This window comes from Trachymyrmex cornetzi, unplaced genomic scaffold (genome assembly GCF_001594075.2).
Source record: "Trachymyrmex cornetzi isolate Tcor2-1 unplaced genomic scaffold, Tcor1.1 scaffold23, whole genome shotgun sequence".
NCBI classification, from domain to species: domain Eukaryota; kingdom Metazoa; phylum Arthropoda; class Insecta; order Hymenoptera; family Formicidae; genus Trachymyrmex; species Trachymyrmex cornetzi.
In genome coordinates this window covers 1,736,297-1,756,029 of record NW_017296956.1, presented here as the reverse complement: position 1 = coordinate 1,756,029, position 19,733 = coordinate 1,736,297, and the positions used below count along the sequence as shown (strand labels likewise).

At 29.2% G+C, this 19,733-nt stretch overlaps 2 protein-coding genes across 2 annotated transcripts in view; one reads left to right on the top strand and one right to left on the bottom strand.

Annotated features, from left to right (window-relative positions):
• The window catches only part of CtBP (C-terminal binding protein), a 53,315-nt gene extending 45,402 nt beyond the window's left edge, over positions 1-7,913 (top strand). Inside the window, exon 8 of the mRNA XM_018506974.1 lies at positions 7,852-7,913. Within this exon, the coding sequence (XP_018362476.1) occupies positions 7,852-7,858 (7 nt within the window). The 3' untranslated portion in view covers positions 7,859-7,913. The remainder of the gene's footprint in view (positions 1-7,851) is intronic.
• A 3,297-nt stretch (positions 7,914-11,210) lies between these two features.
• Positions 11,211-19,373, bottom strand: LOC108760720 (protein glass). Its single transcript, XM_018506820.1, has 6 exons — positions 19,301-19,373; positions 17,583-17,919; positions 16,591-16,881; positions 15,481-15,840; positions 13,720-13,887; positions 11,211-11,508 (listed from the first exon to the last, which is right to left on the bottom strand). Exons 1-6 carry the CDS (start codon positions 19,362-19,364, stop codon positions 11,343-11,345), a joined length of 1,386 nt encoding a protein of 461 aa, XP_018362322.1. The 5' UTR covers positions 19,365-19,373; the 3' UTR covers positions 11,211-11,342.
• Between the last annotated feature and the right edge of the window lie 360 nt (positions 19,374-19,733).

The following is a 19,733-nucleotide window of genomic DNA, read 5'->3' as shown; positions in this document are numbered from 1 at the left end:
CCCCCGGCCGAGCCCGCCCGCCCCGAGCCCCCGTTGACCTTGAATAATATAACAGTCCTCTGATAACGCGAATGAACCATTTAGGCCCCTTTCCAAACCACTCCAACCCTCCAGTTATACACTTGAACTGCTACGCGACTACCACATCAGCACTACATCACCCCTAATTTTTTCTTCCCTATATATATAATTTGATTGAATCATTTTATGAATCAACTGGAAGTAGTTACTATTATTACTTCAGAAGATGGAAATATTAAGGATGATGATGGTGAAAAATGGCCGATATGATTGCCCCGTAAAATCTGTCCGCTCCGCTGCTTCCGAGAAATTTTAGAAAGAGTTTGTGCTTGAGAGAGAATGGAAAAGATAGGTATATATAAAGGGGGAAAGAGTAAGTGTGAATGGAAGAAATACCGAATTCGATTGAATACACATTAGTTAATACGTGCTCTGATGTACACTAAAAGCTTATACACAAAATATCTAAAGATATACATAAATGTATACAAACTTACATAAGGGCTTAAATATAGACGATGTAAATTTATGCATAAATTTTTACACAATTTGGTATAAAAGCATAATTGCTGAGATATTATATGCAATGAATAATTTAGTGTGATTGGACAAGAAAGATACTCTTAGCATATAAGTTGTCACATTGTTTAATTGAATAAATTATGATATCTTGAAGCAACTCAGTAAAAGTTTTATTATATCGATATTTTATTAGTCGAATAATTAAATTTTTCTAAATAATTTTCATTATATTCATATTACAATTATATTGATTCTTTTAGCTGCTAGATACAAAGAAGCATTTTGTAACTGACAAGAGTAAGATAGAAATGCACTACACATAATTACGATATATGATTTATTTTGATATTATCACAAAATAATAAAATAAAGTAATTTACATAAAAAATAATAATAAAAACTGCAATATGTTTACAAATATTCTATATATTTACAGTAAAGAATGATTATTATACTTGATGAAATATTGTATTGCATATACATTTGATTTGCACACTGGCTCTCTTTGCTGTGCGTATTATAATTCAGATAAAGTAATGTCATTAATTAAGGCAGAAGTTGGGACCTATTAAAAATGATATATACTTATATATTTCTGTAATTATTAATGCTATCTCAAACAATTTTTACTTATTTTGAAAAACTTTATCACTAAATATCTTAACTGTAGACTTAAAGATTTATTGATGACGTTTAAAAATTTTTTATTGTAAATTTATTAATTCTAAAATAGTTAACATTTATTTAAAATTCTATAAAAAATATAGAAATATAGATTGCTCACGCGTATTATTCATCAAGGTTCTTATGTTATGTTTTTACTTAAGTAAATTAGTGTGTAACAGGCTTTATTTTGCATCAGTATGCACAGGTGTATCCAATCAAATTGGCGAGAGAAAGAGAGAAAGAGAGAGTGGGAGGGAGGGGGGAGGGAGAATGAAAGTAAATGAGTAAATAAGTGACGAGTAATGAGTAAGTGAGGCTACATTCGGAAATACCACTCAAGTGATCCTATGTATTATTTTATCCTCATTGTTCATCCTATGTTAAACAAAGATAAAATGATACATAGAACTATTCGGGTGGTATTTCCAAACGTATTCTAAGTGAGTGAGCGTGCGTACGTGCGTGAGAGAGAACATGTGTGCGTGCGTGCGTTTTGAAAAGAGTATGTATAAGTGAATAAAAGTAATACATGAAAGTGAGAGAAAAATAGCGCATGCTAAAGAGAAAAAGAGAAAAAGATAGAGATAATGAGTAGAAAGAAAGAAGGAAATGAAAATTGCAGAGTACTTGTATTATATGTGCGTGATTTTGCGTTCGCATTTTTGCATTTGTAGAATCGCACGGGTAAGAGAGTGCATTTTGATGTAATGTTTGTACCAAACCAAATACAGTTGGACAGAGTATAATGATGACAATATAATGAAGACAGTCGGTCTTTCTCGCGATCTTCCGATTCCACTAATTTTATATGATATTTGTTTGGTTTATGCGCGCTCTCTTTTGCACTTTCTCCTTACAAGAAATATGTATAAATCTTATAATTAATCACTTACTTGGAAAAAAATATATTATTAATTAAACAGAAAAAGTGTTAGGATTTAATGAAAATATATTGGATACAATAATAATGTAAATGTATTAGGTTGATTATATGAGAATTGTTTTCTGTATAGGGCTATTCAAACAATTCTAATTTTTCTTTTATATATATAATTCTTAATAAAATAATCTTATTCCGTGTAACTCTCTAATTAAACAATTCTATATGAAATTGTGTGAATATATTAAATTATTTCTTTTTTTTTGTTCCGAAATAATTTTTGTATATTCTTTTTTATTCCGAATAAAAAAAATATTTACTCTGTAAATAAGAGATTAAATATTTTTTTTTAGAAAATAAAGAATTAAAAAGAAAATAGAAAAATTATTCCGGAACAAGAAAGAAAAGAGATGAATTTTGATGAATTTAATATGTAATACTGTAAAGGTAAAAAATAATTGGTGTTTGTATAAAATCACCGATGATACTATAGAGTCAATAGTACTTGCATAATGAAAATTTGAAAGTATACTTACTGGTGTTTAGCAGTTAATATTTAACATTATATTATCATTAGTATATAATTTTCAAATATACTCCCATTGCCATTTAATTTCTCAAATTATTAATGAAAATATGTAATTGTTATATATTGATGATTTTGTTAAATAAGAGTATACAAAAAAAGATATAAGTTTTTTACTTTCAATATAATTAACACATAATTTATGGAATTATATTTGTAATTTTATAGAATATGTATATATAGAGATCAATTGTCACATATCTTCACACTTTTCAGATATATATAAAAGAAAAATCCATAGTTATATATATAAAGAAAAAATGTAGATTTATTAAGACTTTTCCTGTTTTTCCTTTTATATTCTTTTGTCAAATAAAGAAAAGAAATAAATGAATCAAGTTTTTGGTCAGCCTAATGTTTATACAGAATATTTCATAAATGCATATTAATATTTTAGGAGATAAAATTACACTAAAAAGAAACGTCATATAAATATATGTCCTATATACTTTAATTTTCGAGTTAAACGGATGATTAAAGAAAATGTTTGAAGTGTCTGCATTGTACTTCAACACACGTTACTGCATTGTAATATTGATGGATGTTATTTATAAACATTAGGTAAGATCAAGACGTGCTAAGGTATGTAGTAACGTCTGTTGAGGCGGATAATTTGAACAATTTCTTTAATCGTTCATAACTTGAAAATTAAGGTATGTAAGGCCCTGCGCACAATGGAGGAAATATTAGGAACAGGAATAGATATTAAGATTTCAACCTATCAGAAACCGTGTATTCCGGTGTAACTGGTATCTGATAGGTTAAAATCTGAATATCTATTCCTGTTCCTATATTTCCTCCATTGTGCGCAGGGCCTTAGACTTCATATGATATTTTTTACTTTAATATGTGAAGTCATCCACTGAAATATTGACATGTATATGTTAGAAACCCAATATATATATATATAGGGTGATTCATTTTAATCGTAATAGGCAAATATTTTTAAAATATGCAATTTTACCTAAAAACATTCCAAATAAAAGTTGTGCAATATAGAGAGAGACATCACGATTGTATGCCTCCCTCTATATCATACAACTTCTATTTGAAATGTTTTTTGATAAAAAACTGCATATTTTCAAAATATTTATCTGATAAGATTGAAATGAATCATCACACATACATACACATACATACGCACTTAAATATTTTGTTGGAAAAAAAACGTGAAGTTTTTAAAAATACATTTTAGAAAAGAAAAATAGCTTTTCAAACTAGTGTTTGAATTTTGTCTTCACGATATTTTGTTTCTAAATTGTATAAAAGTGAAAATAGATATTTTTTTAACTTTTGTTATTTTTCGAAGTACTGTATCTGGATGAAACATCGTCGAACAAAATTAAACAAATAAGCATTTTAAAGTGAACATTCTAAGCTTTAAAAAATGCCTTTTGAAAAAAAAACTGGTACGATGCTTTTTCGCAAAAATATCGAATGTTTGTTATGTAAAATTTTACTGTGTAAAAACTTTCTAAAATGATTTGTATAAAGTTTATAAAAAATTTTGAAAAAATGTATACAAATTTAGCATATTACAATAAATATCTTTTTTATCTTTTTGGAAATTAAAAAAATTTTACAAAGAGCAAGCAATTTTACGCAATAAAATGTTTTACAATAAAAAGTTTCCTATATAAAAAATTATTATATCAATTTTTTTCGAAAAGTATGTTAAAGTTTAAAATGTTAAAGTTTAAGATCTCTACTTTAAAACGCTCAAATTTTGTCCGATGATGTTTTGTCTAGGAATCTAGGTACAACATCAAAAAATGGTGCCCGGGCGGGTTTCGCCATTTTTGCAGACATTGCATCACTTTTAATCTTTGTATCTCTTATATGACGTTATCTGGCCGTATTAAGCTCCGCTTATTATTTCGAGAGACGGGAGCCATTAACCAAAGAAAAAGAAAAAGTAGAAGGAACAAAAAATAGAGATAAAATTCAAACATTGCTTTAGAAAACTTCTATTTTTCTTTTTTAAAATGCATTTTTAAAAACTTCTTTACGATTTTTTAAACAATATTTAAGTTTTTGTAAAAAGTGAAAAAATTGCAAGCGTTCTCGAATTAATAAACGTTAGTGTGTGTATGCGTGCGTGTGTGTATGATGCGTGCGTGCGTGCGTGTGTGCGCACTTACGAATTAAATATAAGTGTATATTTATATTTAATTTGAATTATTACTTCAATCAACTATAATAATAGATATAATTTAAAAAGGAATAAAAGAGAGACTAGTGCAAAAAGAGCGTGTAATTGAAACGAACAAATTAAAATTCTAACTCATAAATTTGAAAGTTCTGATATATAAACGATAATCTTTATGATCATAATTCTAAAGGTAGGATTCCATGGCCCGTGGCTCGGCATGGTTCCTGATTTACCTTGGCTCGCCTACGTTCGTCACAGGATTAGTCCCGAAATTGATATAAAAAAAAGACTAAAATTGTGGTCCCACGGCAATCCCACGGCGCACCGAGCTAAGTTCGCCATATAACGAGCCATGGCTCAGTGAGTTTCTACCGTAGAAACAGGGTGGCTCACTATGGGTGCTTTCCAACAAGAGACACACATGATACGGTGTGATGCATCATTACATCCTTGTTGTTCGCCAATGTTAAACAAGAATGACCACTAGGTTTACTGAGCCGCTTGTTGGAAGGTACCCTATTACTCGCCATGGCTCGCGGCTCGTGACTCCTTGGTTCACCATGTCGGTAAAGTTAACGTAAATCAAAGGGCCCGCCATGGCTCGCGCCTTGACTAAATGTAATAATTAACTACTGCGGGTCGCTGCACCACCAAATTTCTTTATGCTAGCATATAAATGTATAAGAGCCTGTTTATTATTGCTAGTTGAGACACTTATTAGTGATTTTTTTATCATTCAAGTCGTAGTATAGATTAGGATGAAAAAATCGTCGAGTTTCTATAATTACATGAAAAAATTTATATGAAATGACTTTTTGCAAGCATTGACCACGTTCAGCAAAATTTGTTTTGTTACGTTGAAAGTTTCTTTCGCGCTAATTGAATTATATTTTTTATAGTTCTGAATCAGCGAAGAAAACTTTCAATATTTGCAAAATACTCAGTATACTTATTTTTGATATTTGGCTCGCGCCAAAGAACTTGCCGCAAATTTTCATAAACGATGTGTCACGAGCCACGAGCCGTAAGCGATAACGAACCGTCCTGGTCCTATGGCGCGTAGAGGCTTTCCAAGCCATGGTGAGTCATGGCAAGCCATGCCGAGCCACGGGGACTGTGGGACTCTATTTTAAGAATTATTAATAATTACTAATAATCATAACAATTTATAATTGAGTTATATAGGAAATTAAAAGATTTAGTGCGAATGTTAAGCAAATTAAGCAGTTCTTCCTCTTTGTAACATTGAAAGAAAGGAATTTATTCACCAATGTTGTAACAAAAACAAAGTATTGTACACGATACATTCATGTCTATTTGTAGACTTGATTATAGATGGTATATGTTAATTAATTTCACGAAAATATAGTACTTTCTTCCAATTTTTACTTCTAGATATTAATGAACAGTTCTCTTATTTCTATAATTAAAATCGGGTTTACGAAAAAACGTCGATTATATTAATTTCTTAAAATCGATTCTTTTAATGTTTGTGTTATCCTTGATTGTAAATCGCGATGCGTATTATAATATTCTTACTTTTATGTTTATTTTGAATAATTGTATCATATTGAATATTTTTCATTTCAATATATTTGCTTAATGAATAAAAGAAGTAAAGAAAAAAAAGAATTTTTTACACTTTGATTATTTACCCTAATTTTGATATTAAAAAACATATTTGCAAAACGCAATTTGATTTTCTTATAGAGTCATACATTAATTTGTCACACTGTATTTGGGTCTGCATTTATCGTTTGGGTCCGCATTTTCCCATTTCTGTTTTCAAAAAGTAATTATAACAATGAATAATTTTCTATGTAATATCAAATTATTTAATGTTTTTAAGAAACGAATTTTTTAGTACAGATTGTAATTTTTTGAGTCAAATTGCATTGAGACAGAAAAATATAGTTGTTTTGTGAGATACATTTTACGTGAAATCGCGAAAATGCATGAATACAGGAAGTGATCAAGGCATTACAACAATTCCTGTATTTGCGATAATAATATGAAGAAATAATAAGATAATACTACATTAAGAAATGTATAGAAATTTAAACAAAATGGAAATATTCGAGCAGATACTTGTTATCAAGCGGAAATAAAATTTAGGCAAAAATTATAAAAGAATCGTAAGAAAAATTTACACATATGTTGTATTAATATTTATATTTGAGATAAATTTTTTTCGTAATAATGATATTGTCTTATTTTAAAAGACTGAGAAAAATGAATGAAAAGTCGTTTCTAGTAAATTTTACATTTTTTTCGGTTTATTTAAACAATTGTTGATTAATGCCTGGATCTCTTAGAATAATGTAATGTTTTTATCGCAAGCGAAAATATTATGTTACACTTAATTACCGATAATTGGCACAATTTCTTATAATAGAAGATTTTTGTCGAAACAAATAATTTGTTTTCTGAACAAGTATGTAAGAATAACTGTCTTTTTTTTTTAAATATGTGAGTTTGATTTGAAGCGTGATTGATAAGAAGTTGCGATATAAGTAAGAAAATGGAGAGAAAGAAATTGCTGAGGAGAGGGTGAGAAAGAAAGAGAGAAAGAGAGAGCATACGAAAATGAATTTTATTAATTAATAATTATAACACGATTATTGTGTATGAAGTAAAGCAATTGCGATATGTTATAAACACTTTAATATAATAGAGATGACACATTATTAAGAAAAGAAATGAGAATACCAATTTTCTCAAAAGATTCTGAAAATTATAATGCGATAATAATAATTGAATATACAAAAATGGAGACAATCTATTTTACAAAGATTTACGTTTCTATTCGGTTTTTCATTTTAATAATTTTTTAGTTCTATGGCATTAATTTTATCCTAAGGTTGCTATTATTGTAAAATTAAATTGCAATATTAAATCATTAATTCGTTAATTAATGAAGAATTTTAAAAAAGGGTTACTGAAGCATTGGGATTAAAAAATTGTCTTAATATATTATCAAATTTGCAAAAAATATTACAGGCGATTTTTGTTTTCAATTTTCAGCGGCTGATATGTCAGGATAAAAGAGATAATCTTCGTTATTTAACCCATTAACGGCCCATTTTATGAAGATTATAATAAAAACGTTTTTTGATTAATATAATCATAGTAAAAAAGAAATGCAAATATAAATTAAAAGAAATTTTGTTTCAAATAACGTATGTCATTTCAATTTAAATAACTTCTAAATAATTTTAATATTTATGTTTGAAATATTAAAATATAAAAATGTATAAATTATATATATATATATATACATATATAAAGAAATATTAAATTAAACAAATTTAAATATTACTTGATTATTAATTATTCAATGAATTATTCAATTAATATTAATCTTTGAAATAAAAAAAACTTTGATTTAATTAAGATTTTTGAGAAGTTTGATATTTATATATAATTAATGTATCATAAAAATTTTTCTAGTTTAGAGAGAGAATGTAAAAAATTAAAAGTTCTTTGTGTATCAGTCTTTAACAATTTTTTCTATTGAAATTTCTTTTATTAATTTATTATAATTTATTTTAAAAATTATATTCTTTATAATGTATCATGGCCTTTATTGGGTTAAAAGTACTCCGAATAAGAAGAAAGAAAAGACTAGACTGAGTTTGGTTATCGTGGAAGCCTCCAGGATGCAACGTGTACACTTCCGCGATCAAGCCTTTCTCCGAGCGAGAAAACGCGAAAAAAATCATTCCAATTTCGACTTTAGATAAAAATCTGATGTAGTTTCGGAGATATACATACATATATATGCATTATGTACATATATATTTGTGTGTTTGTGTGTGTGTATCCATACATACATACATATATGCATACATACGTACGCACATACATGTGTGTGTGTACGCGCGCGTGCGTATGCGCGCACGCACCCACCCACTCACCCACCCCTACACACACACACACACACCCACCTCCCCCCACACCACACACACACACACACACACACACACACACACACACACACACACGATAGAAATCCGAAAGAGGGAAATAACACGAGGTGACATAGAAACAGAGGAGAGTGAGAGAGGAAAAAAACAAGAAAAAAGAAAGAAGAAACATAAAGCATCACACAAACACACTTTCATACATATACATATATAGAGCGTGTGAGAGATCATGCACTCATTTTTTAATAGAATACGTTACATACATAAACACAAGAAGTACATAAGATACGTCTACTGCACGACAAGATGGTCTTGAATTAAAAGCTTGTTGCTGCTTAGATGAAAGAAAAGAGAAATGTGCAGAACTAACTCATCTTGACGCAGTCGTATCTACATAACGTAGAGAAACATTATACATATTTTTTTGCAAGAATATTACTTTTAAATATATATATATATATATATATGTGTGTGTGTGTGTGTGTGTGTGTGTGTGTGTGCGTGTGTGCGTGTGTGCGTGCGCGTGTGCGTGTGTGTGCATGTGTGTGCGTGTGTGTATGTGCGTTTGCGTGCGTGCGTGCGCGCGTGTCTGTGTATGTATGAGCGAGCGAGCGAGAAAGAGAGAAAGAAAGAATGAGGAACAAGAAAGCGAGAAAATAGAACTATTCTACTTGAGAAGAAGAAACTATGGAGAGACATGTTTTCATTTATACATATATAATTTTAATTGCGAAAAGATAATTTTGAATTGACACGCAAAAAAGGATTATTCGAATATTTCTTTCCCTAAAAAAAAGAAAAGCGAAGAAGAAATCCTTGATATTATGGAACTATTAATAAGCGAGCGAACGAAAGAAATAATAAGATAGATTGCTTTTAATTGATAATAATTTTTTTAATCAATGAGTTTCTTATGCGAATATATGTATAGGTAGAAGATTATTCTGTAATATTCGTTTTTTTTCATTTTATTTCATTTTATTTTTCTTTTCTCGACGAGAGAAAATTGACAGCACCAAAATTACGCATTTCATTCATTCATTACGATTATAAACAACTAAAAAGAGTGAAATATAAACAAAAGAGAAGTGAATTACAATAAAAAATAAGAAGAGTCATTCAACACACTCGATGACGATAGAATAATTAATTGAGAAGATGATGTCGAGATAAACGAGCAACATTATTATTATAATTAATAATAATTATAATAAATACAATATTTGTACAATAATGTTAACGCAGTTTTGCTTTGCGGTATGTTATATTAGATATGTCGCACATTTGAATTTCTTTATTTATCCCAATTTGTATACATCCCAACCTGATTGATATACGTACAAAACACAGTATATAAAAGCACATTCAAATTTGTGATCAGAAGTGATTCTTTGCTAATCATAAAAGGATATCACTGCTTGATTTGTGAACTTGTTTGATGTTTTCATCGACTTGTATTTTGTAAAATTTATTACATTTATGACGCAACTGAAAAATAATCTTTGTAAAAAGAAGAAAAAAACATTTATAACTGATAAATATGCCCTTTTTAAATATTTTTTATACAAGATGTGTTTTAAAGTTAAAGGTCGAACGATCATTAGAAAAAATCAGTTGAATAGAAATACGAGTATTTTATTAATCGTAAGAATCATATTGCCTCTTTTTTACGTACTCAATGATTTTTTTCTAAACATTATTTGTGCATCAGCTTTTCTATATTTTTGTTTCGAGAAATCTGTTGTGGAAATTCAGCCAATTTAGCTATTTTCAACTTGTACTAGACTACATTAAAGCTTCTGTCTCACTTATATATTTTTATTTATTAATACTGAAGTCAGATATATTAACTTAATTACTTTTTTCTGCATTATGTTATCCAATTTATAATAATTTACATATTTTAGACCGATTAGCCCTTACTTTTAAATCACATCTTTTGTAATGGATATAAGAGAAATAATAAAACTGAATAAAATTCCAAAATATATGCTATAGGTAAAACGTATCTTTGTTACAAATTGACAATATTAAAAATAGTAAATATATCATCAATGCATGATATTATTTAATATTTGATGCTTTTGGTATAGTTATCCATTAGAGAATTTTATTGAATATCGTTACTTAATGTTTTGGAGGTAATACAATTTTCTATGATTACAAAAATCATATCCTTTCTCTTGGCATAACTTATAATTTGAATTATATTTTTGCTACAATTTAATTACAAAATAATTATAAAATTTCACATTGATTTCTGTTATAATAGGAATATATAATTTACTATTTGTGAATTTACAAATTTTTCTCTATCATAAATAGAGAATCTCTATCATGTGCAAGAAAATTATTCATGTTTATTCGCAACAATTTTTTTATTTAAGCTGTTTTTTTAAATATGTGTTAATAAATTAAACCGATATTAACTAAATAATATATATTTGAGGTTGCTTCTGCGTTTTACTTTTCCGGCGAGTTTGTTCCTAATCGAATCACAGGTATTCGACAGCATCTGGACAATGAATGTGCAGCACTACTGTCGTCAATTATCGTCATCGCAGATTGTACTGGTGCAGAAGGAGTGTGTCACGTCAGGGAACCGCCGTGGACTCTCATGTGCCTATTGAGATTACCACTTTGACTGAATCTAAGTAGACACAGTTTACACTGATATGGTTTCTCACCGGAGTGTATACGCAGATGCTTGGTAAGTGTCGAGCTGTCGGAGAATGCTTTCTTGCAGAATCGACACCTAGAAAAATGAAGAATATCGAAACAAAAATTAGTAATTCTAAATAAATTTAAGGGAATTCTAAAGTGAAGACTAAGTTTTGACGAGGTCATCTATTTTATCGATTGAATGCGATTTACATATATGATTTACGAAACATCACGTATTATTACATATTACATCGATATCACGTAAATACGCGTATATTCTCAAGTATATTTTTTGTATCGATTTAGGTATCTAACAATAAGTCTGATTCTAAAAATTTGTCATTGTTTTTTCATATAATATACTTGCCTGAAATTTCAAACTTTGTAAGTACAGATTGCAAAGCTTTTATATCAAGCAAATATTACGATTTGACAGCTTTAGATGTCATATTTATAATAGTGCCTTTTATAAGTTACTTTATTATATTTCGAAATTATTTGTCAACATATGGACTGCATTCAGCAAAATAAAGTGCTCAGTAAACAATCAGTAATTATTTCTTTTGATTGGAATATATCCCTGATAACTCTTATATCATTTGTAAATATGTATAATACATTAAGAATTAATCTGGAGGTCTCTATTAGTATATAAACACGTTTTAATATTGATCTCATAATTTTAGATAGGTAATTTATATATATATATATATATATATATATATATATATATATAGAGGAGGAAGTGATATGGTGTGATATGGTGTGGTGTGGCATAGCGTGGCGCAGTGTGGTGCGTGTATATTATGGTCCCCTATTTACATTTTATACAATAGTTTGATTAATAATTAGTATTTAAAACTTAACCATTATATTTACCAAAAATGTTGTTAAATTGATTTTACACTCATAGTTACAAAATATTTATTATTTAGAATTTAGAAATGCCATGCTATTTAACTTTACATAACTCAAAATGTATACAGCCAAATAAAATATTAAGTAACAAACAATATATTCAAATAAGCATATTTACGAAATAAGATAAATGTATATATGAATATTTTTGCTTAAAATGATCGATTTTTATCACCTTTCAGAGTATTGATCTTTCCTATTAACAATCATTGTTCATGCACGTAATCCAGCGGATTACGGTGCACTGCCGTTCTGTCCATATACAGCAGAGAGCTATAAAACTTTTGTATTAAAAAAATATTTACGTCAGGGGGGTGACAGCTCTATGAGTTGAAAAATAAGTGAGTTTTTAACTTTTTTTCGATTTTGATATAAAGTCAACTGCACCACCTTCCAATATTTTGTGTCTACTTTAATCTATAAAAAGGATTTTGATTTCGTTGAGTCAATTCAGAGATTTTTATAGAACTCTATCGATAATTTGATCATTCCAGCATCCCCTTAGAGGATCTTAAAGTCATCGATTTATATAAAAACTTAAAACAGCCATGGACATGATTTCCCATTAATGAATTAAATTAAAGTTTCACGGATTTTTTTAGTGATTTGTGAAATTATGCAAGATGGTGACTAACAGTTAGAATATAATATAATTATTAATTATTACGTAAGATTAAATGTAAATCGCTTTATTAATAAAAATATGAAATTTAGCATGTTTTAAATCTCATTTCCCCACAATGTTCCCCAAACATACTACTAATAATAAAAGATAGTCTATAGATCAATTCTTCAAGCTTGAATAATAAAAAATGCAATATACTATAATTTATTTTTGTTTTTTAATCATTAATAATTCATCTAATTGTTTAAATGAGATATCTCAAACAATGCAGAAAAGTAAAACATAGGTACATGTTAAAAGAAAGAAAAGTCCTCTGGATTGATTTTTGTGGAAAATACGCTTTGAAAATCAATATTAATAGTGTAATGTAAGGAAATGTTTAACCGTCGGCATCGACGGTTAAACATTTCTTAAAAAATTCCTGTTGTTTGATCGAGCTAAAATTTGGTAGGAATTACTTTTCTGTGGATTCAAATCTTTCTGAGGAGTACCGCGTTAAGAATTAATAAAAAATTTTTCTTCAAGAGTAAATATGAGCGACCCTAATAATTGTATATGTATAATTGGCATTGTACAGAACACTATACAGCAAACAATTATAGATTAATTGCAGTTATTAATTTAACTGAAATCATTTGCCATTTGACAATCAACATTTAAAAACAAATAATTTAAGTAAATACTCTTACTCAGATAACATTCAAGAATTTATATCGATTTTCTTTCAGTTGACTCTGAAGAAAAAATTCAAATACAAACCTGTAGGGCCGTTCACCCGAGTGCGTCCTCATATGCGTGGTTACTGAGCTGCTTTGTGAAAATCTCCTATCACACACTGGACATCGAAAAGGTTTTTCGCCAGAATGCGTTCTCGCGTGCGCGGTTAGATTCGCCGCTTGACTAAATGCCTTCGAGCACGCGTGACACCTTTATAAAAAACATCAAATTTCGTTATTAATTAACAAAATTAAGTTTTTTCATAAAAAATAAAAATAAAAAATTAATTTTTTCAAAATATTTTAATGCAAATTTTTAACAAAAATTGATTAAAATTCAATAGAAGATCTGATTTAAAATTAAAACGGAAAAGAAAGTTTCGTGAACTTTGCCATTCACTTTACCAGGGTAAGGAGCGCATTGATATGGAGGTGCACTCCTCAACCTGAGAGAGAGAGAAAGAGATGAAGCGAACGACAAGGTTCACGAAAAACATTGGCATTAGCAATGGATAAGGATACGGCGATAATCATTTAACACTTCTGCAAACAATATTATAAAAACTGTTATCTCATCTGATAGACGAAACCTTCTAGTTTGTATTTATGTTTCTAAAGTTTTATTTTTAGTTTTTATTTAAAAAGTATTGTCTAAAATGGAGTTATGTCGATATCGATAACCTTTCTCTAATATTTAACGTCATTATTCACTTTTCTTGTAATTATTCTTCCTTTTACTCTTTGTTTATTTCAAATAAAAATTATAAATGAAGAATTTGATACTTATCATGTGTGTGTGTGTGTATAGATGTTAAAAGTTTTTTAACAGAATTTATTTCGAGAGAAGTGAAACATTTTAAAGTATTGTTTAACAGTTAACTTATGTGTTATTTTGTTTTTTTAGTCATTTATTTCAAGACATTAAATTTTTCATTATTTGTATAGATTTTTTATTATTTTTATTGATATTTTATTATTAACTCATAATTAGTTTATAGATACTTATTTATAGAATAAACAGTTTTTTAAATGTTTTTTGTTTTAATATAATCTTTTGTAGAAAAATACTGAAATTATAAATAATGAATAGTAATAGTAAATAATAAAATTTAATAGTAATTGTACAATTAAAATATATAGATTTTCGTTCGACACTTGTGTGATCGCAGATGCATTGTATGTTTTGATTCATATAAGAGGACTGTAGTACATTCAATCTCCTTTTTTAGCTACATGTCCAGAAATTATTTTGTATAATTTAAACTGTAAGAAGCAATGTACGTTTTTAAATAAAAATAAATTTAATATTTTTATTATTTTCATATGCATCTTGTCTCTTAATCTCTTCAGACCTGATTTTATTAGAACCATATAAAAAAATTTTAATTTAATTTATGCGCATTTTAATAAATATAATTCATACTAAACAATTTTTTTTTTAATTTTAACTATTTTTCCAACATAGACATCATTATACAATCAGATCTCAGTTAATATTGATAGAATTAAATAATTTCAACGGATAATATCTTGAAATTTGATGTACATTATAATATTCGCAAAGTTTGAAGGGGTTAAACTAGATATGTCAAAATTGGAAGAAAATATATAATATTCTTTAGTATAACTCTGTTATTACATACTCTCACTAAAATAGTTTTATTTTAAAAAAGAAAGGTAAAATAAAACAGAAAAAGATAAAATAGGACAAAATAAATTTTATCTCTTTGATCTTTCTCTTCTTTCTTTTAAATTTAGCAAACTCTCTGTACTTTTCTCATCGACAACGTACGGAGGTACCGACCTGAATGGCTTCTCTCCAGAATGGGTGCGCAGGTGAGTTTTGAGAGTACTAGGTCTGGCATATGATTTGCCGCAAATTCTGCACAGATTGGGTCTGCCATTATCTTCGAGGGTGATGCCGCCCGCGGCTGGACCTGTAGTATTTACACAAATTGTGTGTTCACTCCCGAGTTGTACTCGGCCACCACTGTGATGTGACTGGGGGTGGGAATGGGGATGACCGATCAGACCGCTATTGGCCGGCGCGCCTGGATTCACCCTCGCCGTCGTTTGCGCCACCACCTCCACCGGATTGCTGTACTGAGGGGCGGGACTTAGAAGAGGTTCCACGCCCCACGCTGACGAATAACTTTGTTCGTAGCTACAAAACATACATACAGAGATACAGATACAGATATCATACATACGCATAATTTCTTTCACATATAGGTATCTTATAACTAAAAATCTACAGGTAATGCATGTAATGTCCAACTACAATTAATAGTAGAGCTATAATCGACTTATCGAATTATTATATGAAAACCTCGAATAAGAGGCCGTCAGCAATTAGCATGCTTAGGGGACTACATTAATAAAATGCTATACTTTTGTTTAATTTTGCATAACGAAATTTTGCATTTCGAAACGTGTACAGTTAAATAAAATGTTAAGTAATAAAGAATACACTTAGTCATTGGAATGTATATGTTCGTGTGATGATAGATATGTTCAAATTTAAAAAGAATAAGGAAGTATAACTAAATATTAAAATATACTTTGGAAATGTTTTGAAATTCTTAAAAGTAAACATGCATTAGAATAAATACCGGTTATTATGTATTGACATATTAGTGTCATATATAGTGTAACGGTGGCATACTGAACAAATAATTCTATAAATAATTATTCAGAATTCTATTATCTCTCTATCTGATAGCGGAGATATTAAGAAGGGCGCCATAATACCACCTTTTCCTCTAATAATTAAAATAATTAAAATAAAATCAATGATAATAAATATTAGTAAGTAAATATTTTCAAGTTGATCTTTTAAAAATATTAATTATATGAAAATGTTGAAAGACATTTAGAAAAAGGACGAAGAAAAAGGAAAATGAAGGATTCTTACCCAGAATGCATATTCATATTCATAGTCATGTTCATCGACACATTGACAGACATGGCGGCGGATGCAGAACCGTAGTGACCTGGACCTGGAACCGACGGACCTAGATTCTGCACATAGTCCTGCGAGTAATGATGAGCTGCGGCGGAACCGGCGCCAGTGGTATAGTATCCAGCCGTCGGACTTCCGGGATGTACTACCGCATGCTTCAGGGATAAAAGAACATCGGCAACGCCCTCGCCATTCGCGCCATTGTTTGTCCTTGGCACGCATTCACTACGCGAGCAACCCCAGCTGAAAGAAGTCTTGAATTTTACAGATTCTATCGAATTGTCGAATTTATAGATCAATAAAAGCATAATGTAAAATAAACAAAAATTAAATTATATGTTAGGTAATTGTGTTCGGCGCTATCGGTGATAGTTTAAATTGTTTAAAATACTGGAAAATGTATTTAAAAATTCACATAGAAATATTATTAGGCACTAAGATCTAGTCTGGACCGTATATTTGGTGCTTCTTTATTTAATTGATTTAAATTATGTATATATGTATGTGTTTAGAGTGTTCTAAATTTTTTGACACACTGCTTTTAAGCAGGTAGAGCGGACTGAACTGGAGTCGAAAAATCTTTTACTATTTTGCAATGTTTACAATAGTTGACGAGATATTAATTTCTAAAGATTTCCGAATAAGCAGATAAAATAAATGCATAAGGCAACTTTAAAATATTTCAGAGTTTTTTAATGAAATATCTTAAAGATGCTTATTAACAAATTATATTTTTTTAAAATTAATTTGGACAAAAATTAAAAAAATTGTTAACGTATTAATTAAATAGAATTGAATATAAATTCAATACAGATTTCCAAGTATCATTTCAAGCATTAGATAAATCTTGGTAAAAAAAATTTCAAATAATAATAAAAAATAAATCTAATAAAAGGAGAGATAGATGAAGAGAAAAAAAGAGAAAAATAAAATTGATAACCAACTTGTACGTTCCTGAGCATGGACTGAACAATCCTGGAGGCAAAGGGTCCAGGTCCAATGGGGGTAGAGAAAAACCTGCCATGTCGTCAACCCAAAAGCTACCACCGAATTCGCTCACGACCTGACCAGAAGTTGGAAATTGTTGGCTCTGGTCAACACCGATATTAATTGGCGAACTCTGCAGGTCCTGCAAGCGCAGCGTGCCCTGCAGAGCAGCGCCAAGGACAGCTGCCTCGTCGTTTTGATTATCAGTTGATAGAGCGTCGTCACCCGAAAGCACCCCTAGTGATCCAGAACAGAAGCTAGATGAGATTGTTGCCTCGATGCTATCCACGGAACCTAAAGATTCAGGAAATGTATTAAATTGTCGAAGGTACTTGTAGAATGATTTTTTTTCTTGATTTAATGTATTCGAAGCATTAAAGAAATTATAAGGTAAACGTACAGAAATATTATGAAAAAAACCATGGTTTTTTTCAGTAATTAACAAAACTAGTAATTATATATACGTAAAAAGACATGTATATATACACTGTTTATGAGAGGATGTATGGTTCTCGTAGAAAAAAACTCGAAATAATTATCCCAAGCAGAACAACAAGTCGCGATAACGTCAAAATGATATTAAAATGAATCGAGATGATGATGAAATTGAAAAATGACTTTTAATGGTCATTTTGGAGTTATTTTAATATCATAATAACTTGTTGTTCTGCTTGAGCTAGTATACCTATATTAAAAACTTTAAATAATAATTCTATGCTGATTAAATATCGTTCACAGTTGTTACTCAAATCTTCCACCTTAATAAATTGATGAGTTTGATATACTAAAAACGGAAATTTTACGAAGATTAAAGATCCTGGTAAATACAGGTAAATTTTGAATCAAACTATTTTTTGCTATAATTTAAACTAAATTTAAAAAAATTAAATTTTAATATAAAAGAATTTGTTTTTAATTAATATATATATATTAAAGCGAAGAATACGTAGGTATAAATTTTGAATCACAAATTATTCTCTCTGTTATAATTTAAATTATATGTTAGAAACATTGTAATAAATCAATGTAAAATATGTTACAACTAAAAAAGCATTGACATTTTTTAATATACTATTTTTTTATCATGATAGGAATGCATTAAGCAAATTTCATGCGATTATGATAATTTGTACATTAAAGTTTATAAAAGTTAGTCGGAATAATTTGATATTGAAAACTGTCCTATACACCACACTCGCGATATTTTTTTTAGTATTCAGACGTTATTAATTAAATAACTATTAATTAAAAACTGTTATAAAAAATGTATAGTAATAATATTATACGAATTAGCTGCTTAATTTTGCACGAATTTTTTACAGTTTAAAAAATTATAAGTATTTTGTAGAAATAGTCACATATTTTTGTAGAAGTCACTTTAACACGTAATATTTAATTAGGAAACATTTATAAGAAAATTCCGGAAGTGAATTATTCTTATAAAATTGAACTGAAATTTTAAAAATTTATCAAAAACTCAATAAATAGATAAATCATTGTTCACATTTTTAGAACTATTATTGATTGAGAGAAATGTTATAACTGTATATCCAAAAAATTTCGCACTGTACAACTATCACCCGCGTTTTCGTTTTTATCTTTGCGATCATTTTCGTGCTTATCTTCGTGATTGTCTTTGTGTTTGCCATGAGGTACAGAGAATTTCAAGCCTCACCTGTGCCGAGGGTATACGGCGGCTCGGAGGTGTTAACCGCGTGATGATTCTGCAGAAACTCCATCTCTGTGAAATTCTCGACGATGGCCTATCCCCCGGATGCACACCACTGCGCTTACCCACACCTCCTCTTTGCAACCCTCGTTTCCTCTCCCTATGGAAACGCGCTATAGTGCTGGTCCAGCCCTCTCTGGTCGTCCCGGTAACGGCGCGCAGCTTCAGCGCTTGCCGCCACTCGCCATCGATGCTATTTTTTACGGTACAAAGTAGATGTGAAAGTGGTTAAATATTATTGTTTTGTTATATGCAAAATAAATTTTATTAAGTGTATTACTAAATAAATGAATTCATAGAGCGAAATAGTCGAAATTATGCATTTTCTATGGAAAAATAAGATACTTTGACCTTTTTTGTTAAGTAGAGGAATATTTAT

What these genes read in the sequence shown, in the direction of transcription:
- LOC108760720 (XM_018506820.1), bottom strand. Translation starts at nt 19,364, where the DNA reads ATGGAGTTTCTGCAGAATCATCACGCGGTTAACACCTCCGAGCCGCCG. An exon ending in GCCGTATACCCTCGGCACAG is followed by an intron (nt 17,920 to 19,300) that starts GTGAGGCTTGAA and finishes CTGAATCTTTAG; the next exon opens with GTTCCGTGGATAGCATCGAG. An exon ending in AATATGAATATGCATTCTGG is followed by an intron (nt 15,841 to 16,590) that starts GTAAGAATCCTT and finishes TATGTTTTGTAG; the next exon opens with CTACGAACAAAGTTATTCGT.